Source organism: Carya illinoinensis, chromosome 9, assembly GCF_018687715.1.
Source record: "Carya illinoinensis cultivar Pawnee chromosome 9, C.illinoinensisPawnee_v1, whole genome shotgun sequence".
Lineage (NCBI taxonomy): Eukaryota > Viridiplantae > Streptophyta > Magnoliopsida > Fagales > Juglandaceae > Carya > Carya illinoinensis.
Window position 1 is genome coordinate 15,544,013 of NC_056760.1, and position 27,046 is coordinate 15,571,058.

A 27,046-nucleotide genomic window follows, 5' to 3' on the forward strand; every position below is an offset into this window, starting at 1 on the left:
AATCACGCTGAGAATGCCCCATCCGCCCACACTGGTAGTAGAAATCAGGCAGCCTTTCGTAAGTGAAACTCACCCAACAATCTTTCAAAGTATCTAGAGAAACCTTTTTTCGTCTCATCAATGGCTTCGTGATATCCAGAGCTATCCGAACCCGCATATACTCTCCCCATGCTAAATCATCATAATCCACATCCACTTCAATAACTTTGCCCAGAGACTCCCCTACCAACTTTCCCACATATTCATTACGTGCTATTAACAGGAGATCGTGAATCCGAACCCAAAAGTATGCCTCAGTTAAGGTAACTTCATGAACTTATAAAAGACCCTCAAATTCCTTAGTCAACACTAACTGTTTGTCAAAAGTCCAGGGTCCATCATTGAGAACTCGTACCTTGTATCATGGGTCGTCAAACTCCACCAGCAGCAGACCAAGATTGAGGTCCCGGAACTTAATGCTCCTGTTCGGTCGCCAAATTCGTCGCATCGTCTGTTTGAAGGCTTCCCGATTATAGTGTTTCTCGGTCAGTAGCCTCACTATTAGACACTTCTCTCCTCGAGCCCTAGCATCTTCGAGTCTCTCCGTTTCAACGATGAACTCCACAGACTCCGCTGCAATAAGCGAAAGCCTCTCGTATCGAAGTCACATCACCTCATCCATTACGTAAAAGAACCCCCCTCAACCACCTACAGCAACGAGACAGCACAAAAGCGGCTGCTATTGACCTACACGAGGGTAGGGCGAAAAACCTCTACTCTGTTTCCGAGAAAAAACAGAGAAAGGACAATTGCTAAATTCCACAACAATCAGTATTTATTCATGCCATTTATGGCCAGTGGCCATAATTCAATTCTAACAGTATAGAAGTCCAAAAATAAAAGAGGAAGATGATACTTGGGACTCAAAAGGCTTTGGTATTTTTCTTAAAACAGAAGAAGAGGCTTTTATATAGCATTTTGTGGACATTATCTTAACTTGAAATCCAAAACTAGTATGTCCAACTCTAATAATGTTGTATTATCTTCTCAATTGGGGGACTGCATCATGCAAAAAACTTCAACACAAATGAGTGATAAAACCAAAACACCTTATTAGTCTGTATCATGGCTGAAGAATTTTGGTTGAAAAATTATATTTATAAGTCGATATGAAGGACATATATTTCATACTATTACCACTGAAACAATAAGATTTGTGATTTATAAGAGAATTTACTTTTTACACTTATAAAAATAAAAAATAAAAAAATAAAAGGGAGAGAATTTACTTTTTACCTTATATTGCAAATTGAATTTTGTCAAAGTTGCAAAAACAGAAACAGAAGTACTTTCATTATGAATGTGACTCTTGATCAGAGTATGCGGCTCTATATGCTTCTAGTTCTAGTAATAAAAGATGTTGAAACACTTCATACGAGATTATGGGAAACAGAGAAAATGGCACCATTGCACCTACTATTCTAGAGGAAGGGAAATAATAGGAATATGTTCCGGGGGTAACAAAGACCATTCCAAGCCATTTTATTCATTTAAGAAACACAAAACTCTGTGAATTACCATCTCAAAGCTCTCTCTTCAGATGTGCTGTGTCTACCAGCTGATGCCCTTAATGAATTGGTGATACTTCTGACCTCTGCGATCATTGCAACCACATCATTAAGCTTGTTCACTGCTGAACCCACACCCTGTATTTAAACATCATGGCATGTTAGTGATCTCATTAAAAAGCGTAAAACAGCAGTCTTAAAATGTTGACATGAATGAGATCCTGTCCAGGCAAGTGAGTTTCGTTATCAAAATATTGTGAAATGGGTGTGTTACAATTTTCGAGAGAAATGAATGATGCGTGTTACATACCACACCAGCAGCTCCGGCTGTGATGGCCATTGGCGCTGTAACTGAACTCAGACCAGATGAACACATGACAGGAATCTTGACAGCCCGTGAAATAGAATATACAGCTGCTAATGTTGGTGTGGCCTGTAATTACCAATATCCAAGAAAATTCTTAGTCAGCATGAAAGATTACAATGAAATTCAACCTAGGTCACTCTTTTCAATTTACATTTCCAACCTATTAGTTTTATGCCTACTTCATTTTAGAAGCAATAGTCTTCACTGTCATTACCGACATCTTATTCACACTGAAGGACTCATTCAATCACTCATGCAAAGCTGCTTCTGTGCATAATTGTAAAAAAGTCTCTACAGAGTTGGATAAAAAAAAACACCTGATAGACAACCAATTAAGTTTTAATCTGAGCACAGATACAAGTTTAGACCCTGCAGCCGACAGTATGTTTTGAGGGCATTGTGCATGTACTAAGGCTTAAGGCAGAAAGTATGTGGAGCAGGTTCGACATTTGATGTCTGTTGATGATGCAGAAGGACAATTTAGGCCCAAGAACTGCCATGATTTTTTTCTTATTGGTAATCAAGAAGTTTTATATATTAAAAATAGGCACAGCCCAAGTACACAGGGAGTAAACATGAGAAGTACCTAACTAGAGTTTACAACCGAAAGTACAAGATGTATTATGCTGTTCACTGAACCATTTTTCAATTCTGACACTTTCAAGTGTACATTCTCCAAATCTGAATTCAGTACAGCACTAATAGTATAGCAAATTTTGTGGGCAAATGCTTATGATATTTTGCATAGATAATGCCATTTTTTCTGAGGAAAGGTGCTATATGGTAATAGATATTCCTACAAGATTCTTTTGAATTACCTTCTCAATCAAACCAAGAACACCAGATTTCGAAGGTTTAGAAGATTTCCCTCCTTCAGTTTGAATTATGTCGACACCTTCCTGTTCCAGCATCTCTGCAAGCTTGACCTGTTGGTTATTCAGATACTAAGATTAAATCAAACATATGGTTGAGAAATGGAACGTTGTTTTAGCTGCTCCTTGTAACCTGATCGGGTAGGCTTAGTGTGTGAGGCACGGTTACTGATAAGGTCACAGATGGAAGAATACTCTTAGTCTCCTTTGTTAGATTCAATATCTGCAACAAAAATTCAACAGTAAAGCAAATGTAGATTGATGGAGTTGATTCTTATAACTCCTGCATAAAGCCTCATACAGTGTAATTGGGCAGCGTGCTAAAGACATTTTCCAAATTGATATGACATCAGTGTATTTAATTAAAATTCTAAAGTCACCCTCTATACAGGAGCTCTACACCTCCATGTGTATGAACGACTTATATATGTTGAGAGACGTGGTATAGTTCAATTTACTCATTCGCACTTTTGAGATAAAAGTCTTGTCTAGTTTTTTTCTTGTTTAAGGTTCCCCAATTTCTATCTATTTACAGTAGCAAATTGATAGACACACTGCAGACATACTATAAAATGAGGCTTTACTTCTATATTTATTCATGGAGAATTAATAAACCATACCTTCTCTGGAGAGAAAACCACACCCATCTCATAGAATGAATCATAGTTCCCAATCTCAACCTGTAAATACCATTATTTTTATAATTAAAATTTAGCAAAGTGCATTGCAGTTTTCTTCTAAAATTTTCACACCAGTAAGAGACACCATGTCAAGGGATTCAAGCTTATGGCTTAAATGCAGGATTTAACTGAGAAGTTTGTTGTCAAACCATTAGTGCCCCGGCTTCAACGGCAGCTGGAAATGCTGATGGATCCACAGAAGAAACACAAACCTGCAAGGGGCGAGAGATATCTTCAACTCATATGAAGAAAACATTTCAACATGTTTAACTGAATTAGCCTCTTCTCAAGAAAAAAGTTATGACTCTTGGTTTTGAAAGGCTGCAGATAAGATATTGAGCCATCTTATACACCAACAGTGAAATTTGAAGCCTAAATACATCATATGAAGCTCTGGTCTTCTTCACTATGGTTCTGTTTTCAATTGTAGCCTCCCCTTAGTTCTCTTATTATTTACCTAAAATTGTTGTTGATCAAGATCCATTTCAATGACAAAATATATATGAGGACAGGAAATAATTAGAATCTTTTGCATCTTTCCCATAGTGTAAAATTTTGAAGTGAGCAATCAAGATTGCTTTTTGAAGGTATGAATTTACCGGAAGAGAAGTCAAACTGATGGCAAGCTTCACTAATTCTGGGTCACAAGCTATATCCACATGTGTTGCTCCCCCCTACATGTATGATGACATGATAACATGACTTAGAAGTTTCGGAGGTCCTTTAAGAAAAGAAACCGAAACACAAGGCAAATACCAAAATACTTGAGAAGCAAAATAAAATGTTGATGCTTGAAACCGCTAAAGTTGAAGCACATTTGAACAAAGCACTTCTATGGATCAAGAATCACTATCGAAAAAAATATTCACCAAATGTTGCTTGTAATGAGTAAGAAAATACTGAAGGGAATTACAAGCTTGTACTACAATGGCCAGTAATGTGGCCTACATATCAATTTCTTCCATTTATCCATTCATAGAAAATTTGAATAAAACTATGATTTACATCTTACAGTGTTGCATAAAACCTAAATTCTGAAGAAAATTAGGACTAACTAAAATTTATGTGCCTACTTCATAATCCAGACCTCAGAAAATGCATGCAAATTGTTTACGATACAACTATACGAACTGCCAAAAGAAAGTGAAAGCAACTATAACACGTTCCATTAATTGGGCTAGTGGCATTGATGTTCAACTTATTTCAATCACTAATTAGTCTCAAATATCAAACAAACCTTCTCCGCAGCTGTAACAACCAAAGCAACATTGTCTCTATTGAAATTCTGCAATCCTGAGATAATCTGTAAAGTACAAAATCACATAAACATGAAGTACCAATTGGCCATCAAATTAAAATTCGCTCAAATAGATGGATTGTATGAAGCATATAATCTATATATATATATATACATATATATATACATATATATATATATATTCAGATAGATGTTAAAATTGTAAAAAGAAAACATCAAATGAGATCTAAAAAGAGGGCTTGAACCCTGGACTTCTTGTTAGCAGACACGCTCTAATCAAACAAGCTATTCCAGCTGTTAGTTTGACTTTATTATTATCGTTAATATTTTAGCGAGTATCTTCCTATCAATTTGTTGAATTTGGTACGTAATTCTCACGTTTCAGCCGCTCCCTCATTAAATCCATAAATTCATCCACAAAAGAACAGAATATGCACAACAACATAATCTCAAAAGTTACATTGCAGTTTCATCTGGAAAGCAAAGAACTTGGCATCTTCTCTGGCACATTAAGCAGACAATTTTAAAGTTGAAAAAAAAAAATTGAGGAAAGGTAAAACTATAATAAAAAGTTTGAGTTGAAGTTTGAGGATGGAGAAGGGACTTTGAACAATAGCGTCCAATCTATTCCTGAGTATGATTGCAGAGAGAACTAGAAATGATAAATAAATAACCGAAACAAAAATTTGAATGTTATATTTCCAAAAGTTAGGAAATTTAGCTTAACTAAACCAGATAGTTTTATAAGGGAGCAGTTGAAATAAAAGAACACTTTCCCGAGTTCAACAAAACAGAAGGGAAAAAAAGAAAAGAACATAGAAAAGCAACGAATTATTACTTCCCCCCAGTATCCAAACACAGGAAAATGAAAAAAAATAATGACAGAAAAAGGAAGTAGATTTGATTTACTTTGAGAGCTCTGCGTTCTCGAAAATCCCTCAACACTGCTTCTTTGGTGGTCGATAGAAGTGCTCTGGTAGTTACAGAGGCTCTTCTTCTCAGACGTAGACATGGTCTCGAAGAAAGACAGTCTCCCAGAAAAGGATTGTGGTTGGGTTTCAAAAGTGGCTGGGACGATGGTGAAATGGGCATGCAGATCGAGGAATGCATCGCTCTTTGTCGCGCTGGGTGAGACTGTAGTTGGAGGGAACGGATAAGATCGTCGGAAGCCTATGTTGTATCTGAGAAGAGAGAGGCACTTTACACCGGTCGGGCTGTTAATCACACAAAAACAGCCTACCATTCATCTTATGCCACGTAGGAAAAAATACTGGAAGACAAATGCACCGAATAACAGAGAATTACAATGTACAAGCCCTTAGGGCTGTTCATCCAGGTTCCAACCCGGAACCCGGATTTGAAATCCGGGCCGGAACTCGGACCGGGTTAGTCCGGGTCAGATCTGGGCCGAAACCCGGATGAATCCGGGTTTTTTAAAACCCGGATTCTGGGTTTCGGATTGAAACCGCCTTTTTTTTTGTTTTTTTTTTTCTGCTGTATTTGTCCTCTGTGGTCTGGAGGGTCCCACCCTATCCTAACAAAGCCTACGGTCTGGGCGGTGAAGAGCTGACGACGGTAGTCACTAAACTGCATCTCCAAGAGCTTCCACGGTGACTTCAGTTGATTCTCGTGTCGGCAGAGACCAAAGGAATACATGGTGATTTCTGCGTCTGTAATGCTGCTCGGTAGGTGGTTTTCATGGTGAGGAGATGGTGTGGAACAGAACTGAAGTTAAGGAGTAGACGTGTAAAGGAGTTGGACAATGATTGAGAGTGCTCTGTTTTGGATACCAGAAACAGACATGATGTTGCGACGTCCTTCTACGGGGGTTACGATGGCGTCTTGCTGGCTGAGCAAATGCAAACGACATCATAAGGCAGATAGTGGTTTACGGGGAAACTATGGTGCTTGGTGGTTTGTTTTGAGGAAGCACGAGCTGCGATGATGGTGGTTCACGGTTGCTAAGGATTGGTAAAAAGACAACGATAGATGGCATGGCTGAGTTGCCCTGTGGTTGCTACTGGAAGTGGTGTAAAACACAGCTAAGCAGTGGAGAGAGGAGCTATTTGATGGACCTGCGGTGGCTTTCCACGGGTGTTTTAAAAATATCAAGTTTTTTGGCCTTGTACCGGTATATTTTACAGAAAACCAGACGAGTGAGAAGACGAAGATCTAGACGATGTCGAGCTCTGTTTCAGTCTCTTTTCTTTCTTTCTTATTTCTCCCCAGATCAAATGAGCAGGATAATGAAGACTAACACGAACACACAACCGAAACGCTGTCTTCCTAAGGCCTGAGCAGGTAAGATGAGAGAGAGAGAGAGAGAGAGAGAGAGAGAGAGAGAGAGAGAGAGAGAGAGAGAGAGAGAGAGAGAGAGAGAGAGAGAGAGAGAGAGCAGTGAGATTAAAATGGAGGGGTGGATAACGGAAATCGGGTACCGGGTTTTTAATCCGGTACCCAGATTTTAAATCCGTACCCGAACCGCATAGGTCGGGGTTTTGAAATTCATCCGGGCCAGGGCCAGAACCCAGAACTGGAATCCGGTAAAACCGGATTCCGGTCCGGGTCGGATAAAATCCGGCCCGTATGAACAGTCTTACAGGCCCTCATTCCGTCTGCCCTTCTCCCCTTCGCACATAGACCTTCTCCCATTCATCTCAGCCCGACACCGACGGACGCAAGCATCTCAGCCCGATGCCGATGCAAGCATCTCAGCCCGACGCCGATGCAAGCATCTCAGTCCGAAACCGACACCGACGTAAATCGGAGATCGCACCATTCTCTCTTCCTCAATGCTCTTTTGCTCTTCTGAATCGTATGCACTGCCCTTCTCTGCCCCTCTCTTCCTCGCTGTCGTTGTTCGCACTGCCACAATATCAGTCTGGGAAATTCAAGCCGAGAAAATAGTAGAAAATAAATATGCAACCAACTACGTGTGCTTTCTCTTCTTCACCTCTGATTAGCAGGTCAAGAAAGACGTATGGAGAAATTGCGAGGTAGGTACTCCCGAAATCGCAAGGGCTTGGAGAAATTGGAGAAATCGTGTGAGCTTCAGCTTGGAGAAAACGTGAGGGCAGAGCTTCGTGGAGAAATCATGAGGGTTTTGAAATCACAAAGGGCTTCGTGCGGCTTCAGCTTGGAGAAATCGTGAGGGTGAAATCGCAAAGGGTGAAATCGTGGGGCGGAGGGTAGGTGATTTGATTTCTAAATCACCTACATCAGCGTCAATGTAAGAAAACGACGCCTTTTCACGCAACCCAGTTATTTTTTTTCACATTATTTTCTGTTAAAACGACGCCGTTTAGAGTTATTTTAGCCCCAAACGGCGTCGTTTCAACAGAAGTGGTCTGTTACGTACCTTTCCCCCCTCCCCCCGATTTCCTCCCATTCCCAATTTCCCATTTCAATCCCAAATGACCAGACCTCTCTCTGTCTCTCGAACCCTCGGAACCCAAGCGGCTGCGCCGGCTAGCCCCTCAATCTCAGACCTCTCTCCACTCTCTCTGCCTCTAGTTCTCCAATCTCCTCCGTTGCTCTGTCTATCGGTGCATCCTGCCAATTCCGTCCCCTCCAAACCCTAGCCCTTCCGGCGCAGCCCCTGCCCAGTCCAACCCACCGTCGCATCCTAGGTCCCAGACAAACAACCGGTTCCTCTCCATCCCCTCCGTCTGATTTTATATGTAAGTAAATACATGGTTTTACATGATTTTTTTGGGGCCGTGTGTGAGTTTTATCAATAAACATGCTTTTATCAAAGTTTTCTTTATATTTTGTATGTTTTCTCAGTTTCAATTCATAGAATCTGTTGATTAACTTGTCATTAGAATAATTTTATTATTTTATACTGTAAATACATGATTTTTTTGGTGCCGTGCGTGAGTTTTATCAATAAACATTACTATCAAATTTTTCTTTATATTTTGTATGTTTTCTCAGTTTCAATTCATAGAATCTATTGATTAACTTGTCATTAGAATAATTTTATTATTTTATATTGTAAATACATATTTTGGCTAGGGCCGTGCGTGAGTTTTATCAATAAACAAAGTCTATCAAAGTTTTCTTTATGTTTTGTATGTTTTCTCAATTTCAATTCATAGAATCTGTTGATTAACTTGTCATTAGAATAATTTTAATTCAATCCAGTGTCTAGAATATTAATTCAATGATGTCTATAATTGGTTGACTTGTGTTAGTATGGTAAGATTGTACTCATTCAATGATGTATAGAATATTAATTATATGGTTAGAATAAGTATTGCAATGCTTAATTCATGTGTCCATCTCTCTCTCAATTGAGACTCAAATTTTTTTAAAACTTGAGGAGATCTTTTACCCGTTTATGAAATTTGGACAAGAATTTCATATCTTTTGTTTGGTAACTAATAACTATACATGATTTTTTATTTGAAAAGAGATTAACACTCCTAACTCAAGGCCCACTTTATTTTTCTACAAAAACAATTTTACCCATTTATTGTAATTTGTTATGTAACTTATGTTGTTGGGAAATAGTCTATATTTTTCCAACAATTCTCCTTTCTTGGAATGTTGTTAGGAAATTTTAATATTATTTTATGGGTCAAGTTGGGTATATTTTTCTATAGATCATTAATGTTTATATATAAAAAGTATTTTATTTAATTTCGCATTATCTATTAGGTTTTAATTTTTTTTTAATATTACTCTATAAATTATCTTATTTTTTGGCCATTTGCTTTCTTTTCTTGAGTTCAACCTAAAAAATTAATCCCTACCTCATTTATCTTTGTTTAATGATATTAGAACTTATATTTTAAGTTAGGCTATGGTATTTTAATTTTTTTTTCTCTAAAGTCACTAAGTCAGATTGAATGTAGCCATTTATTGTTCAATTTGCTTTTTTATATATATTTTTTTAAAGATTTGTTCTATAGTTTTTAAAGTATGGGTTTTAATCTTATTACACAAATTGAACAATTGTTTATTTTTCTAGATGGATTCTTCAACTTCAACCAATGATGTGCAAGAGTCAATACAAAGTCCTCCAGATATGCCTCCGCCTCCACCCCCATTCAATGTAAGTGATAAATTTAACATTGGTGGGTCACAAAGTGGTAGAGTTAGGTCAATGGTTTGGGATCACTTTACAAGAATACCAAAAAGTGATCCCACTAAACCTAGGGCTGCATGTAATTATTGTGGTGCTTCGTACGCATGTGATACAAAGATCAATGGTACAAAGTCTATGAAGCATCACATTGAGAAGCAATGTAAGAAAGGCCCATTTAAAAATATGGATAAGTCCCAGACGACTCTTGGTTGGAAGGTGGAGGGAGGTAGTGGTGGTGGGGGACTTGTGCCCATTGCATTTAGTGTTGAGGCTTGTCGACAAGTCTTAGCTAAGATGATTATTGTTGATGAGTTGCCATTTAGGTTTGTTGAAGGGGAGGGTTTTAGAAAGTTTATGCTTGTGGTTTTCCCTAAGTGGGTAGGGATTCCATCTCGTTGGACGATTGCGAATGATTGTTTTAATTTGTTTATGAGGGAAAAAAATAAATTGAGGAGTGCTCTTCGAGGGCAACGAATTTCCCTTACTACGGATATATGGACATCCGTGCAAAACCTTAATTATATGTGTCTCACAGCACATTTTATTGATGATGACTGGAAGCTACATAAGAGGATTCTTTCCTTTTCTTTGGTTGAAAATCACAAGGGTGATACCCTTGGTAAGGGCGTAGAGTTGTGTTTGCATGATTGGGGGCGACCGAAAATACTTGCAATCACTCTTGATAATGCAAGTTCTAATAATGGGGCCGTTTCTTATTTGAAAAAGAAAACCAAGTATAGGAGGGATACGGTCTTGGAACATGAATTCTTGTATGTTCGATGTTGTACCCACATTTTAAATTTAATTGTACGTGAGGGATTGAAGGAATATGAGGAGTCTATTGCAAAGGTGAGGGGAGTTGTGAAGTATGTTAAATCCTCCCCTCAAAGGTGGAGTACATTTAAGAAATGTGTGGGGTTGGAAGAGATTGAATGTAAAAGTCATGTTTGCCTAGATGTACCAACTAGGTGGAACTCCACCTATCTTATGTTGGAGAGAGCTGGGAAATTTAGAAGGGTTTTCGATCGGTTGGAGGAAGAAGATATGTGCTTTTTAAGTAGTATGGGAGATGATGATGATGATGATGATGATGAAGGTGATGTGTTGACTAGGAGAAAGTCAAAGAAGGTAGGGCCTCCCAATGCATCCGATTGGGATAAGGTAAAGTTGTTTGAGAAGTTTCTTGCATTATTTCATGATGCAACTTTACGCTTTTTGGGGGGTGAGTATGTAACTTGCAATACTTTTTTTACGGAGTTGGTTAATATTAAAAATGCCATTAACATAGAGTGTGGAGAAGAAAGTCCCGTGGTAGGATTAATGGCCACAAATATAAAGAAAAAGTTTGAAAAGTATTGGGAGAATATGGATAATCAGAATATGTTGCTGTACGTTGGGATTGTTCTTGATCCTTGTTACAAGATGAGATATCTTGACTTTGGGTTGAGAAAAATGTATGCATATGATCAAAGAAAAATCATTGATTTGAGTTGGAAGGTGAAAAATACATTTATCCGCATGTATGAGGCATACATCCAAGATGAAGAAGGGAGTTCTCCTCAACGCACGGGTTCCCCACGTGAAGATGCAAGTCCTCCCACAACTCAGTCTACGAATAGGCAAGCTGCATTGATGGCCCAATTTAAGCAAGAGTTACAGTCAGAAGACTCTTTGAAAAGCAAATCAGAGGTTGATAGATATCTAGCTGAAAAATGTGAGGATCAAGGTGAAAGTTTTGATATACTAAATTGGTGGAAGGTGAATTCAATTAGATATCGCGTACTTTCGAAGGTTGCACGCGATGTACTTGCAATACCGATATCTACTGTGGCGTCTGAATCTACATTCAGCACTGCGGGTCGTGTACTTGACCCTTTCCGAAGTAGTTTAAATCCGATTATGGTTGAGGCTCTCATATGTGCACAAAATTGGCTCTGTTCTTCTTCTACTCCAATAAGCCTTAGGACTTTAATGGATGAAGTGGAGGAATTTGAGAAGCAGATAGATATGAGTATGTAATCAATTTACTTTTGATTTATTTTGTGGTATATTTTGTTTTATCTTCTATATTATTTTAACTTTATTTAATTTGTTTTGTTTTAAATTTTTATGGATTGAAGGAGAATAAATTGGGAAATTTGCTGATTCTGCAGAAGGATAAAATTCAATGGCTACCGGCTCTTAACCCAACAACTGACGACTGAGACACTCATTGTTGATAGTCAGGTACTGATTCTCACTTTGCCTAATTGTATAATTTGTATTTTGTATTGATGTAATTATGTTAATGCTTTATGCTATTGTTGGTCTTTTTTTTTTACGTAATTTATGCTACTGTTAGTTTGTTATAGTGCACTGTGTATCAGTGCTTTTGATGTAAATTATTAAATATGACTTCTAGTCTTTGATAGTTTTTTTTAAGACCTTTTAATTTTCAGTTTTTAAATATACTTGGGAATGGATTTTTATTTTTATTTCTTTTAGAAGGTAGATTTGAATCATTTGATGTATGTAAGATACATGAATGTAGATTTTAGCTGTATTTTTTTTCTTTTTTTTTCTTTTTTAAGATAATGCAAGTTGCAAATTGCAATTAAGTTGGTAGTTTGCTATATGATAAATATTAAATGGTATATACTATGATTGATTGATCCCCTTGTTTAAATTGTTTGGATGTATATGGAAATGTTTTATTTTTTTTGACAGGAAAATATTTTATTCAAATTTATTATATACAGATAATTTTTTTTAATGGTTATTTTTTATTTTTCTTTCTAAGTATTTTTTTTTGTATTGGCTTTAAACTAGATAAATTGTTAGTGGATTTTAACTGTTGGGCCGAAATAATTGTAAGGAAAATATTGGGCCATTGGCCCATTTGGAAGTCGGTCGGACCGATTGGACCAATCGGATCGGACCGTCCCGAATGGGACCGGACCGCCCCGGTCTTTATAAGGTTCGGTCCGGTCCAGGGTGGGGAAACCCTGGACTGAATAAGTCTGGTCCGGTCCATTAAACCCCCCGGGACCGGACCAAACTCCCCCTAGCCACAAGCAGAGGTGATGTTTTGAAGTTGGAAACACCCTCGAAATTGCAATTTTCATAGCCTTGTCTTGGTCTGTGATGATTGCATTTGGCGGTCGGTTATTCATACACTGCAACCATGACTTAAACAACCATTCAAATGTATATGCATCTTCACTAGATATCAATCCGCACCCGAGTAGGATGGACTGCCCATGATGGTTCACACCCACAAATGGTGCAAAAGGCATTTTATATGCATTAGTTAGATATGTCGTATCAAATGTAATCACATCCCTGAATGATTCATATGCAGCCCTACTCCGAGGGTCTGCCCAGAAAATATTTTTTAACCGCATCTCACTGTCAACGTCTATCTTATAATAAAATTCCTGATTTCTTTTTTGCATATCTTCAAAATACTTACATAGAGCTACACCACCTCCAACCCCGAGGCGAAGTCGTCGTGCTTTGTCAATATAGTTTCGACATTCCTTCTCCCTAAATGGTACATTCTCGTAACCCCCTGCCTCAACAACCACAGACTTGAAATTTTTTGATAACCTTATTCCTGCCTCGTCATTTATTTCGAGCCTCTTAGCAACACGAGCATCGACCTTCTTAAAACATCTGAAATGTCTTGCTTTTCCCGGACTACAAGTGTGTGTGTGATCCAATATCACTTTGGATACAGTATATCCACCTTCATCATTGAATACAGCATTAATCCTAGCCATACACCCCATTTTCACTGTTTGTCTTGGTTTCATAACATTGGCAGCCGTACTTTTTGATGTGCCTCCTCGTGCGCATGCTAAGCAAAATCATCTTACATTCCCGTTGTCATATTGTCTAGAATTCCTTTTGGATATCCCAAACCCCTTCTTCTTACCATACTTCATATAGTAAGCATACACTTCTTCTATAGATGAAAATTTCATTCCAACTGTAGGTTCTTCAACATTTTCATCACCTCCAATCTGCTCATCAATTCCTACCTCATCACACTCATTATCTGAATATTCCATATCATCATCCATTGCAACGTTCGAATTATCTACAAAAACACCATAAACTTGTTTGAAAGAATAAGCAAAAATAGTTTTATCATTTTAAGTTGATTCAAAGATAGTTTTTAAACTGAAATTTACTGGTTAGAGTTTTGTCAAAGATAGTTTTATCATTTTAAGTTGATTCAAAGATAGTTTTTAAACTGAAATAACTTCAATAATATTTAAAGTTCTAAGATGGTTAAAGTTTTTATAAAAGCTTTAATATGAAGTTTTCAAACTAAAATAACTTCATCAGTTTTTAACTAAGTTAAAGTATATATACGGTTCATCAAATTTTAAACTGAAATAAAGTATATTTTAAACTAATATATACACAGTTCATCAATTTTTTTGGTATCCAATAACTAAAATAAATTCATTTCCAAACAATGGTATGAGTGATGAATATTTTTTCTTGGCAAACTATATTTTGCAACTCTGACCAGTAAATTACAACTACATTTTGCAAGGAGGTTTATGCACACTCTGCAGGTAATAAAAAATAAATTATTACACATGAAGGTGTAAGCTTACCGGTTCAGTCAGAGGAGGATGATGAAGGGTCACTCTGTTGGTGGCTTGGAGGAGGACGGTGGAGGGGTCTAATGGAGCGGTCTGATAGAGCGGTCTGTGTTAGGGGTCTTTGTTGGGGGTCATTCATTCAGAGTGAGAAAATGGTAAGTCGAATGGGGGCAGAGGGATGGGGGAAAAGCAAGTAAAGGAAAGGAGGAAAAAAAAAAAAGAAAAAAAAAAGCAACTAATGTAAAAGCAACTAACTGAAAAAGCATGTAAGGGAAAAGTAAGTAACGGAAAAAGCAAATAATGAAGTGGTCTCATGTTGCGGTAAAGAAAGAAAAAAAAAACCAAAAAGTCAAGTTTGACAGACGAGTTGGCTTGTCCATGTCAAGCGGGATATCTCAGCGGGATTATTGAGCGGGGCGAGTAGCATTACCCAAATTTCTATTTACAAGATGTTGTTCAAAATATAATTTTTGAAAAAAGCTGACTGCAGTCTGTAGATGTAAGCAGCGTATAAACGGCTGCTGACGTAGATAAATGGTAACGTACCGTTTTAGTCCATTCATTATCCTTACCGTTTCAGTTCGTTTGGTGTATCTCCTTAGAAGCGGCATCTCTCCGTTCTTCTCTCACACAACGTTGCATCCCTCATAATTCTAACTTCCCCCTTCAGTCTCTCCCTTCTCGCATGAAATGAATTACTCTCTGCTCAACCCCCTTTTTCTTTCCTCCTTTAGTCTCTCCTTTCTCTCGTTACATTTTGCTCTCTCTGCTTCTCTGGAGGTGTTGTCGTTGATCCCATTTTTTCTTCCCTCCAGACGAAAATAGCTTCATCTTCTTCCCGTTATCTTCTCCAGCTCCCTTCGAAGACCAAAAAGCAGTGATAGGGATTTTTCATCTTCAACAAACCTCTCCCTTTGAAATCCCCTTCCCTTTCAGCCGCATTGCCTCAAACCGAAATGCTATCCTGAACCCTAACTCTTCATCCCAGACCGAAACCCTAACCCTAAGCCTAGATCTAACCGTAATCATAACCCTAACCGTAACCCTAACCGTAAGCCTAGATCTAACCCTAACCCTAACCGTAACCATTATTTCCGAAACTGGTAATCATTTGCCTCTGTCCAGGTTATTTCATATTTCTATATTATTGTATTTTTTTATTTCTGCAATTTCTGTATTTTTGTATTTTCTGTATTTCTAAGATTACCATTTCACATTTCACTAGAGTATTGTTGTATTTCTGTATTTTATTGAAGAACATTGCAGCTTTTTTATTAAAACTAAATAAAATGTAGTGGGTTAAACACAGTTTTTTTTTTTTTTTTTTTTTTTTTTTTTTTTTTTTTTTTTTTTTTTTTTTTTTCAGATGATAGTTAGGTGTTCTATGGATTACCCTTAGAATCCATAGTTGTAGAAATCTTTATCTTTTAAGTGATGCCATGGGTGTCATGATGGTTAACTTAGTGAGATTTCTCTGAATGTAAGAAGAAAAAGTCTAGATGTTGTTCTCGTGTTTCATTGATGCTATTAGTAGTCTTTATGTGTATTTAATGTTCCTACGTATTGTTGTTATCTCCAATTTAATGTATTCAGATTTTAATCACTATAAGAGTCTACCTCTAAAACGGTGTAGTTATTATGAATATTTATATGTATATGTATTATTTTTCTGGAACTTCATGCCAGTTCTGACATACACCCCTTCCCCTCTGTTGTTTTGAATTTTTTTACTCCTAAATCCAGAGAGCTCAACTAGATTTCGTTTGTTGTATGAGGAATTCACATTGCATACTACTTTGTGAAGGGGATAACTTTCGAATGAGAAGATCACATTACATGATAATTATCTTTAATTTGTAATCCTTGGAAATTTTTTTCCTAGGCCTGTTTATACTGTAAATTGAACTTTTTTCCCTGCATCATGATTATTATGCGGTAAATTTAAGTGGTTATGTTGTAAAGTTGTAATCCTTACATGATAATCATCAATTCAGTCGCATGAATTGATTCCTACCTGAAAAGAATAAATATTTTTCCTAATCTATGCAACTTTCCCATATATTAATCTATGCAGATCATAGCTTGTTTGAAGATGTGTTGTGGAGTAGTTGTCCCATTTTCCAAATACCATGCATGCATTACACTTTTTATATTGCCTCACATGATCTGTGCGTTGTATTAGTTATAACATCCCTCCTTTTGTATTTGATCACTTTTTATAAGTGATCAAATGAAATGATTTGGAGTTCAAATCAACAGAGCAATGCACCAAGAACTGATCATATCTACTAGTTTGTGTGAACTATTTTTTTTTTTTTTTTGTAAACTATAGTTTTCATTTAAAGTTGAGGTGAACCCACATGTTGACCACATTGATGTGGAATTTTCTTCATCGTGTAAAATCATACCATGCAAAAAAGTGCATTGTATTCATATGCAATTGGATATGTGTGCCTTTCCATTTTGACTATATGTGTATCTTTTGATATGTGTGCATTTCCATGATGACCCAATCTATGTTAGAATGTCGTCGTCATCACTGTCTTCTGAATGTTCTACCAAACGTAATTTGGGTCAATCATTGTGCTTATGTGAGCAATAAGCTATATTGAGATACTCAAATACTACAAGAAATTCAAGAAGACCCTTCTTTGGGTGTCCAAAGCACAACACAAAGGTAAGTTATTGACTTATAATGTAACATTGGCAAATAATATGGTTAATATTACATAAATCTAACATTTTTTATATATGTCTAAAATAATTAGGGATTACCACACTGTAACTATTTTAAGTGGGCAGATAGTGATCAATGCATTAAGTGTGGTCTACGAGCAAGAAAAAATGATCTTGAAAGGAAGGAGAAAGAGCTTGAGAATAGAGTCGGTGATATCGAAAAGATGGAGATTGAGTTTCGTATGAGAATAGCCCAGGTTGAGAAGAGAGAGATGGAGCAATCCAGTAGAGATGAGGCATTTTTGAAAAATGAGTTGGTGCTTTTTGAGCAAGAAGCACGACTAAGACGTTCACGCATATTGCTCCGTGTTTATTGGGCTTTTGTAGTTGCTGTCTTTTGTTACTTAGTGATTTGGTAATGGTGTGGTTGGTGTTTGTAGTTCAAGTGTTAGAAGTTTATTCTGAATGTAATGTAAATGTAATGCAATAGTTGGACTTGATGTTTGGTAAGCTTTGTAGCATGCAAACATATATCATTTAGTTGGTCTATTTTAGGTATGTTGATTTCCTTTTCCAGCTAAGTGTTATGATATTTTTTCTTTATCTTGATAACTTGTCATGGATGGTTATACAGATAAAAAATTTAGCGATCAAAACCTGTTTGAGTGTGATCTGAGCCCTCCCGTTAGTGCCCAAGTCCATTGCAACAATCAGGTTTTGATATTACCCTATAATTAAACCATGCATGCAATGGTTTTATTTATCCTTATTGTGACAAGAGGCATACGTGCATGGCTGAAGTACATCAAAAATTCTGTAAAAAGGGTATATTATATACATTTCCAGCAATTATATATATATGAACCCAGCTTTGAAGTTTTATTTGAGACAAATAGCTCCAGCACATATTACCATCCTCAACTATTGGGAGTTAACTGGATTGTAATTTTGCTGGAGGCTCTCTATCCATAACTTGTTCCATGAATATAAAAAATAATTAAAAAACTATGCAATTCAAAAAAAAAAAAATCATCCTTTGACTTTCTATCCACATACATCCATAACCTGTTCACTTCCATCATATATTTTTATAAAATAAAATTCAAAAAAAAAAAATATTCCATAACCTGATCCTTTCTATCCACATACATCAATGAATTACACAAAAATTTTCATCTTTCCATTTTCGGGAATTACATGAAATATACAAATATGTTAATTAAACCGGTACCCAAAAATCTATGAAAAACACAAAATATTTCCGGGAATCTACATGGTTTATAGAAAATATCATCCCACATTTTTAGAATTTACATCCCATAACAAATAATCTCTTCTTGATGTCCTTCATTAAACTCAACCTTTTTGCACTGGTTGTGATCCATCACCACCCAGGGCGGTCTGGTTGTGTGCCATCCAACCCAAAAATAATCTGTTTAGATTAATATGCGACAATTAATCTCATCTAAACTATTACAAAAAAATTGTGCAAAGTTTAGAAATTTTACACTTTCTTGGCTATCAATCACTGATTCTCAATGCTAGATTCCACTACTGTCAAAAGCTGAGTTGTCTAGGACAGACTGTTTATAAATAAGAAATTTCATCACAATACAAATATAGAGCAACCATTAAACTCAATCACACTTTTAATCTATTTATGATACCTGCACTTGTTCAAGATTGGTGATATCTATCTCAGATGGCCCAAATAAATTCATGCCCGTGCCCATGGCTGCTGTATCTCCTTCATCAAATAAATTCCTGTGCGTGCTCATGACTGCTGTATCTCCTTCATCTCACTAATAATAAAGTAAAATTTTTTGTGAACTCAATGGAAATAAGTGAAAAAAATAAATCTAAGTATATGAACATAAAAAGAAATTTTAATTCGCACAAATGTTGAAACATGCACTTGTTTGTGTTTTCCTCCTTGTTGTGATTTCTTCTTTTTGGCTTTAACCTTCCGCATGTCTGTCTCCATCCTAGAGGCTCTCATCAGGGACGAGGGTCTTCCTTTCCTTTTGACAATCCTTAGACTCTTGACTTGTTGTGAACTACTAACTGCAATATTATCCAGTGTCGTAAAACCAAGTTTCGGTCCTATTTAAGGCAAAGAGATGTTAAATAGGATAAAATATAAGTATAGAAATTGTAATTCCTCTGTAGTAGTTATAAAGAACTATTTAAAGAAATAGCCTAAAAATTATCGTCGCCTTTGAACTTGTTTGCATCATAGATAAGGAGCTTTGGTTCTGACGATATAATTTAGTCATCTCATGTATCATTTTCTTTGCATCTTCAAATTGCTCATTAGAATCTATTGCATAATCTATCATCCCATAACACATATTCAAAATAATTGAATATCTATTACCAATTGGCCTCTGATCCCCTGCGTCGTAGCTACTCCGAATTAACGCGTATCTTCTATTGATGTCCTTCCTCCATCGGTCTAAAATGTACCAGTCTGGCAATACTTTTATACTGTTACATTTGAATACCGCCAAAATATGTCTACACAATATCTCCCTCATCTAAAATAACCCACATGAACACTTCGTATTGTGGTCATTCATATTAAAATCCATAGAATATGTAACCTGTTTTGAATACTCATGAATACGGATTTCATCTTCTACCAAATAACTCTTCATTACACCATCCGATGTTAGTAGAGATGGATCCAAGTCAAGCACACCAATTACTTGTTGTTGAACTTCCTTAAATTTTGAGTTAGTGTACAACTCTTGAAATTTGTTTTCAATTGGAAATCTAGATACGCAGGGAATGGTGCCACTAAATGACTGGAATTCTGACTGATTTTCATTCTCAATTTTTTTTCTTCAGCGCACTATCAAACTGGTCGACAAACTCCTTCAAGTTTGTCTTTGAATAGACATACCGTAAAAAAAAAAACATTCATACTCTCGTTGCGCTAGGTTGTACTCATTCTAGCCCAAAAGCGCTCTTTTAGAAAAACCAGTACCCAATACTCATGCTCCACATATAAAATTTTCAACCACAAATCCTCATGTAAGTCGTATGTACTAATAAACTCAGCCCAACATGTTTCAAACTCTTCAACAGTTTGTGTGTCGTACACACATTTCATCAGTTGAGTTTTCAGCCCACTCTTGTAGGCTGCATATGACCCAAGCTTCTCAGGGACTTTCTTAAGTATATGCCATAGGCAAAATCTATATCGAGTTTCCAGAAAGACAATAGCAATTGCATTTTTTATTGTTATGTCTTGATCAGTAATAATAGCCTTTGGAGCTATACTATCCATACACTGCAACCAGGTTTGGAATAGCCATATAAAGGTCTCCGTGTCCTCACTATAAATCAACCCAACTCCCAAAAGAATCTATTGCTCGTGGTGGTTTACACCAACAAATGGTATAAAGGGCATCCCTTACCTATTAGTCAGGAATGTAGTGTCAAATGTGACCACATCACTAAAATACTGATAGGCTACCTGACTACGTGGATATGCCCAGAAAACATTCTTTAACCTCCCATTATTGTCTAAATCCATCAAAAAACCTGTTATTCTTATACTGCATCCTCAAAAAATAATCTCGAAGTGCTCCAGTACCACCTGCACCAAGTTGAAGATGACGGGTTTTGTTGATGTAATTGCGACAGTCTTTTTTCAAAAATGGAAGGTTCTCGAAGCCACCTGCGCCAATAACAAGAGATTCGTAACTCTTATTTAGTAGGATACCAGTTAAGTCGTTTGTATCTAGGACTCTTTTAACGATGTCACTCATTTCTTGGTTACATCGAAAAAAGTGGAATTTCTGTGGGCTGATTACATGATTATGTGTATTATGGATTGTTGTCAATCGCATCTTTCCCTCGACTCTTAAGGCATTAATCATTGTCCTACAGTCTGTCTTTCCTGTTGGACGTGAGTTGGCGACATTGGAACTCTTAATCTGGGCCTTCCCTCCCCACGCACAACCAAGAGTGACATATCTGACACTTTGATGCTCTGACTTCTCACTCCTTTGTGTCATCACCCTAAACCCACATTGTTTTGCATAAAGCTTATAATAGCTTAACAAATCTCAAAAGAATTGAATTCCATCTCGGACTTTAGCTCTTGAATGATATCCTCACCATTCGATGATGGCACTACTTGTGGTGTATTGGGAGTGCCATCGTCAGTTTCCCGTTTATCTGGACTATCCAACATAATTTCTTCATCAACTTTAGTAAAAGTACATTGCGCTTCAGTTTCTAGACAATCGGGTCTATTTTCTTGCCCAGTTCTTGCGCTTGTTGCGGAACTTGTAGCGATAAATGGCCTCAGAGGTCGCATCCCATATTGAAATGGGTAACCAATGTTTTTCTTAAGACAAAAAAAAAATAAAAAATAAAACATATTAAATACATTAAAAAATAATTAACTTACAACTAAAATAAAAGACAAGAACGAAATTGAAAAAGTACCTGAATGTTGCTTGGATTTTTGTTGCCATTTGGATATGGCAGGAAAGCTGGTGACCATGCAGGCACTGGTCCAAAGTAACCATGCATGTAATTTGGAAAGTTTAGTAAACCAGTTTGAGGGATGTCTTAACATAATAATAATAATAAAAATTTGGGTGACAATCATTGAGTTGCAATAGTTTTTTAATTATGAAATAACATATCGAGTTTGGGAGATTTAAGCTACATGGTGTTAAGGGAGATTCGTGTTCTTCCCCTTTTCCTATGCCCGGTACAAGTTGTTCACTTTTATGTCCACATGTTATGTATGCAACTGGGAATCGCATAATTAAAAAATAATAAAAAAAATAATATCATTTTATAGGAATGACATGATAAATAAATAAAGAAAAGGAATATTCTAGCATTCCCATAAAATCATTTAAATAGTATATACCATACATACAAGACATATCTTACTAATTATAGTAAGAAATTGTGTTTATATAGTGAATTAATTTAGACATGACATATCTTACTAATTATAGTAAGAAATTGTGTTTATATTATGAATTACTTTAAAAATGACATATCTTACTAATTATAGTTTTTCAATTGTGTTTATATTTTGAATTATTTTACCCAACCCAGTTGATTTAACATTTGATCTATAAACTATTACAAAAAAAATCATCTTGTTTATAAAGTAATTATATATATGCACATGGAAAGTATTATTTTCTTGGAGTAAATTATATTATAAGTATTATTTTCTTGAACACAATTCCCTTCTTCATGTTCTGAAACTCTTTTTTCTTGTAGTACCACAGAAACATAAATTGATCTTTTTCATTTGTTAGATAACTGCACGCATGTATATATATATATATACACCGTTCATGACCATGAGACTTTAATATATATATATATAGCGGCCATGCATGCTACATGTGCCATTTGATTCTCAATTTATCATTAGATTATAAATGAATTTATCATTATCTGTTTTACATAATCCAAAAAAAGCGATATTTCATCCATCCACAACATTATTTGCTGTTGGCAAAAACCATAGAATCAAGAGCTAACAAACTATCATTATATTATGATCTAGGAGCTCCTTAAGTTTTGGTATGATGGGATCAGTATGACACATCAAGGCACAGATGCAACTCTCAAATAATAAAACAAAACAGGCCAAATGCAACACTCTGTCTCAGATACTACCCAAAGAAATTTTATTTACAGCCTCTTCGTGGTGTAATTTTGGAAATTGGTCAATAAATAGATTTTCATGTCAATATCATCCTATGCACATGAACTCATTGAGCTTACAGGTTACAATAAGATCCTAATAAAATGTACAGATTAAAGCTAACTATTATGCTCTCCTAGATGAATACTGGCTAGCTCAATCAATCCATAAGAACAACTAGTAGTATAACTCAAAAGAAAAACCATCATGGAGTGTCACTTATCTTTTTTGAAATTAACTCCAACAACAAACCTCATTAGCCATCACAAACAAGGGATAACTCCATAACAGTCAGCACAAAGAATCGAAATTTGGACCAGATATGATCAAAATCCTATAAAAATTATGCCTTTCTTGCTCAACAAAGTCAAATTTTTGAGATAGCAAAAAGAGCTTCACTCAGACTGATCCTAACTAGAACTAGCTGGCTACATTGAATTGAGTAATTCAGTCCTCATAAGCCTAAAATAGAATATAAATTGAAGTATACATTGGCATGCTACACGAGTTTTGTCAAACCAGACCAAGAACAAACCACAACTAGAACTTGAGAGGTGGCCATGGTCGTGCCCTCGGTATAGGGACGAAGATGACCCACGAACAGATCCATGAGAAACTCACCGACCCACCAAACTGACCCACAAAAAGCTGACCGACCCACCCAGCTGACCCACGTCGCTAACCCGAAATGCTGGCCCACGAGCTTGACCCAAACCAAGCCCACCAGTGCCCAAGCTGACCTAAACGAAGCTACGGCTTGACCCAAACCAACGCACCAACGAAACCATAGGAATGAAATGAAGCTGCCAACCCAAATCTTTTGCACCCACACAAAATCTTCAACCCGTGTGTCGTCCCTTCGGTCGCGCAATTCTTCTCTCGCACACAAAAGCGGGAAACCACAGAAATGAAAACAATGAGCTTTTATTTCTTCAATTTTCGTATTCGTTTGTTTTTTTATTAAATAATATCGGTTGACGTGGCATGACTACATAGCGTCAGCATGAGATGAATGTGCATAGAAGAACTGATATTTTTTATATGAGATAACCTTTTGACTAGTTGGGCTTATAATTCACTAAAAATAGCCTGCCAATAATATTGAGCCACGTATGCTTCTCAAGTTACGTATGGTGTGACCGCACTTCACCCAATTGATTGAATCCTTGTATGGCATTTTCAATTGGTAGTTCCCATTCACATCTAGCATTTTGAATTTCAAAAGCCCATTCTCACTGGTCAGATCCCCAAATCATCCAATCTTTGGGCCCCTCTCGCGATGGACGGTGGTAGTGAATCGTTAAGCTGGCCCTCTCGCCACCTCGGCAAGGAGACAGACCCCCCTCTCGCCACCTCGACAAGGAGACAGAGCCCCCTCTCACAACTGTGGCAACCCAGTAACAGAACCATGTTCAAGGATGTGAAAAAATTCTTATTCATTGGAGTTGTTCTCTTTTTTTTACCAGATTTGGAAATCAAATGTGGAAAGAAATCTATAATTAGGAGTAAATGATGAGGTTGATTAATTATATATAACTTCAGAAAGAAATGTATGAGGAATACATTTAACGACAAGTCTCATCACAATAAACTCATTCAATTTGTTCAATGGGATTATTTCTATCCATTCATAAGAACCACTGAAGATAAGATCATGGAGAAAATGTTGCTTTCCCAGCTTAAGAACAATAATATCAATCTCCATTTGAATGAGTTAATTATCTAATGAAAGCTGTCCACTTAGAGAATGAAACAAACTTAGGCCAACACAAGACTTATGGATTTTGGGTAAGCTCGTAATAGAGAAACTTTAACAGAGAACCTTTTCATTAGTTGATACTTGAGAGACACCAAGATGCCCTCATCTAGTTTCGGATAAGATTTCAAAACCAGAGCAATTAAAGAAAACTCTAAAAATAGGATGCCCTCATACTTGAGCAACACCAAGGTCCATATTGTTAATCATGAACAACCGTGTGGGCGACGGTGGTGCGAAGTCCGTGTGGTTGAGAAGAGATGGTGGTGCAAAATCCGTGTGGTTGAGAAGAGAGGGTGGTGCAAAATCTTGGGCGGCAGTGCAAATAGACGGAAGAGATGGATTCCGAAGAAAGAGATGGTAGGATCTCGGTGGGATGAGTTTCACAACACAGGGGCTGTGTGATTCGAAAAGCAGGGGTGTGTGACCTAGTTTCTGATCGTGTGTGGATGCACTTATAGTGTTTTTTGTGTGATTTCTAACATGACTGATGATGATAGGAGGGCTGATTTTCTAACATAAACGGCCCAACCACTTTAAGGCAAAACTGTTTTTATATTGTTGATTTAGTAAGATTTTAATTTTTAAGAGAAGTTTAAAATTTAAATTTCTTATAAATCAAATCTTATAAAATTTAAAATTTCTTATAAAATTAAATTTCTTATAAAATTCAAAAATAACAACCCTCCAATATTTGAATGACACGTAGGTTTCACAAATTAACTATAATGTGGACACTCTCAGGGGATTTGAAGTTTACTCTCCTCTACCCTCTCTAATTTACAGTGATACGTCATATTGAATAGGTTTATATAATTTAAAAATAAAAATGTATTACTTTTAATCACATCATATTGTAAACTTTATTCTGTAAGATCTTTTAATAAATCTAACCTTTCTCTTATGATATATTTTGATTTCTTTAAAAAAAAAAAAAATTATCTGATTTTGCGCTGTCAAGGATTTGAAGGGCAAGTTTTGAAAATTCGGTAAAAAAAACTTATTGTGGCTTTTCAATGACCAAAACATGCTTAATTATATAATTTCTTCAATGTATTGCAATACAAAAGTTTAAATATGGATAATTACAGCCAACATCCCAGTGTACACCTTTAAGTGCATAAGGCAATATATCAAAGAATTAAAAGAATAAATCAAATATACATTCCGATTAAGTTAATGCTTGGTTGGCAGAATCTGCACATTTATGTTGGACACTATGACATGATATGAAACAAAGCTAGCTGTACGTTACAAGAAATTGAAAACCGTCGTGAAATATATTAATTTGTGGTATACAAACAAATTAATTATCACCCAACATTGCCAACAATCATCACAATATATCACTCCTAATTTACAAGATTGTATTTGTAACGATTTACCGTTCAACCGTCATAAAAAAATATTTTAGTAATAGTTCATTATAAGTTCCGTCACCGTATTCATGTGCAAACATAAATTAAATTTTACAATTCCAATGTTTAAGTACTGTCCATACGTAATTAAAAAAGAAATTATATATACAAACTCCAAATATATAGGTCTCGCGCAAATTTCTTATTAAAAAAAATAGATCACATCACAAAAAGGATGGGACCTATATTTTTACAAAAGACTTACATATTTAAAATTTGTACATATATAGCATTAATCAATTAAGAAAGATTTAGACACTAGGTAGTATTTATTTTTCTTATTTTTCCTTTGTATTATATAATGTTAACCTTGTAATTACATAAGCTAATACGTACATTAATTGATCACCATGCAGATCATGTATATGATAATCGTGTTTAACCATCATGATCATGATGTATTAATGTTACGTACAAGTAAAATGAATATATATATATATATAACATAATCCACTAATTATCATCGTAAACATTAATTGTACGTAATTAAAGTATTTCCTCCTCGTGAAATTTTTTGTAATTAAATTATTTTTCAATTCTAATTAATACGTACCACTGATGTACGAGTAAATAATTTATAAAGATATCAAAGCTCAACTCCAAATTAATAAGATTTACTTTCAATGAAGCTGGTTTCATCGATTATGACATGGGTGTGCACGTACGTAACCGTGCAAGCTGGGAATTAATTCTTTATTTGCTATATATTGCAACAATGCTAACAAACGAAACGAAAAGAAAATCCATCCGGACCATCAATATATATGGAATCAAAACCGCAAAACAAAGAGATGCCATGCTCAAAATAGAGTTAACGGATAACCATTTTCGAGTACTTCCCCATGCGCGTACGTAGTACGTACGGTTATCCTTTTCAAAATGATCATCGATGTCTTCCTAGCTAGCTATTTCCTCCTCTCTTTTGCTGCTCTTAACATATATTCTATTATTCATTTCATGATTTACTACATCTTCCCAGCAAAAAAAGAGTGTCACATATAGCTATCAAGGTGGTGGCCGGCCGTACTTGTGCTCATGTCAATTGGCTAAGAAGGCTAGCTAGCTAGTCTAGGAGGAAGATCAACTG

At 36.2% G+C, this 27,046-nt stretch overlaps 1 protein-coding gene across 1 annotated transcript; it reads right to left on the bottom strand.

Moving 5' to 3' along the window:
• Positions 1 to 1,304: 1,304 nt before the first annotated feature.
• On the bottom strand, positions 1,305 to 5,937 carry LOC122275753 (uncharacterized protein ycf23-like). Its single transcript, XM_043084968.1, has 9 exons — positions 5,634 to 5,937; positions 4,704 to 4,769; positions 4,066 to 4,140; positions 3,616 to 3,678; positions 3,407 to 3,466; positions 2,920 to 3,009; positions 2,733 to 2,840; positions 1,858 to 1,980; positions 1,305 to 1,685 (listed from the first exon to the last, which is right to left on the bottom strand). Exons 1-9 carry the CDS (start codon positions 5,832 to 5,834, stop codon positions 1,554 to 1,556), a joined length of 918 nt encoding a protein of 305 aa, XP_042940902.1. The 5' UTR covers positions 5,835 to 5,937; the 3' UTR covers positions 1,305 to 1,553.
• Between the last annotated feature and the right edge of the window lie 21,109 nt (positions 5,938 to 27,046).

Bases quoted from the DNA above. Each gene is read 5' to 3' on its own strand.
- LOC122275753 (XM_043084968.1), bottom strand. From the start codon at position 5,834: ATGCATTCCTCGATCTGCATGCCCATTTCACCATCGTCCCAGCCACTT. The intron at 3,679-4,065 runs GTAAATTCATAC...CGCCCCTTGCAG, and splicing joins TCAGTTTGACTTCTCTTCCG to GTTTGTGTTTCTTCTGTGGA. The intron at 3,010-3,406 runs GTATGGTTTATT...TTTTTGTTGCAG, and splicing joins TGGTTTTCTCTCCAGAGAAG to ATATTGAATCTAACAAAGGA.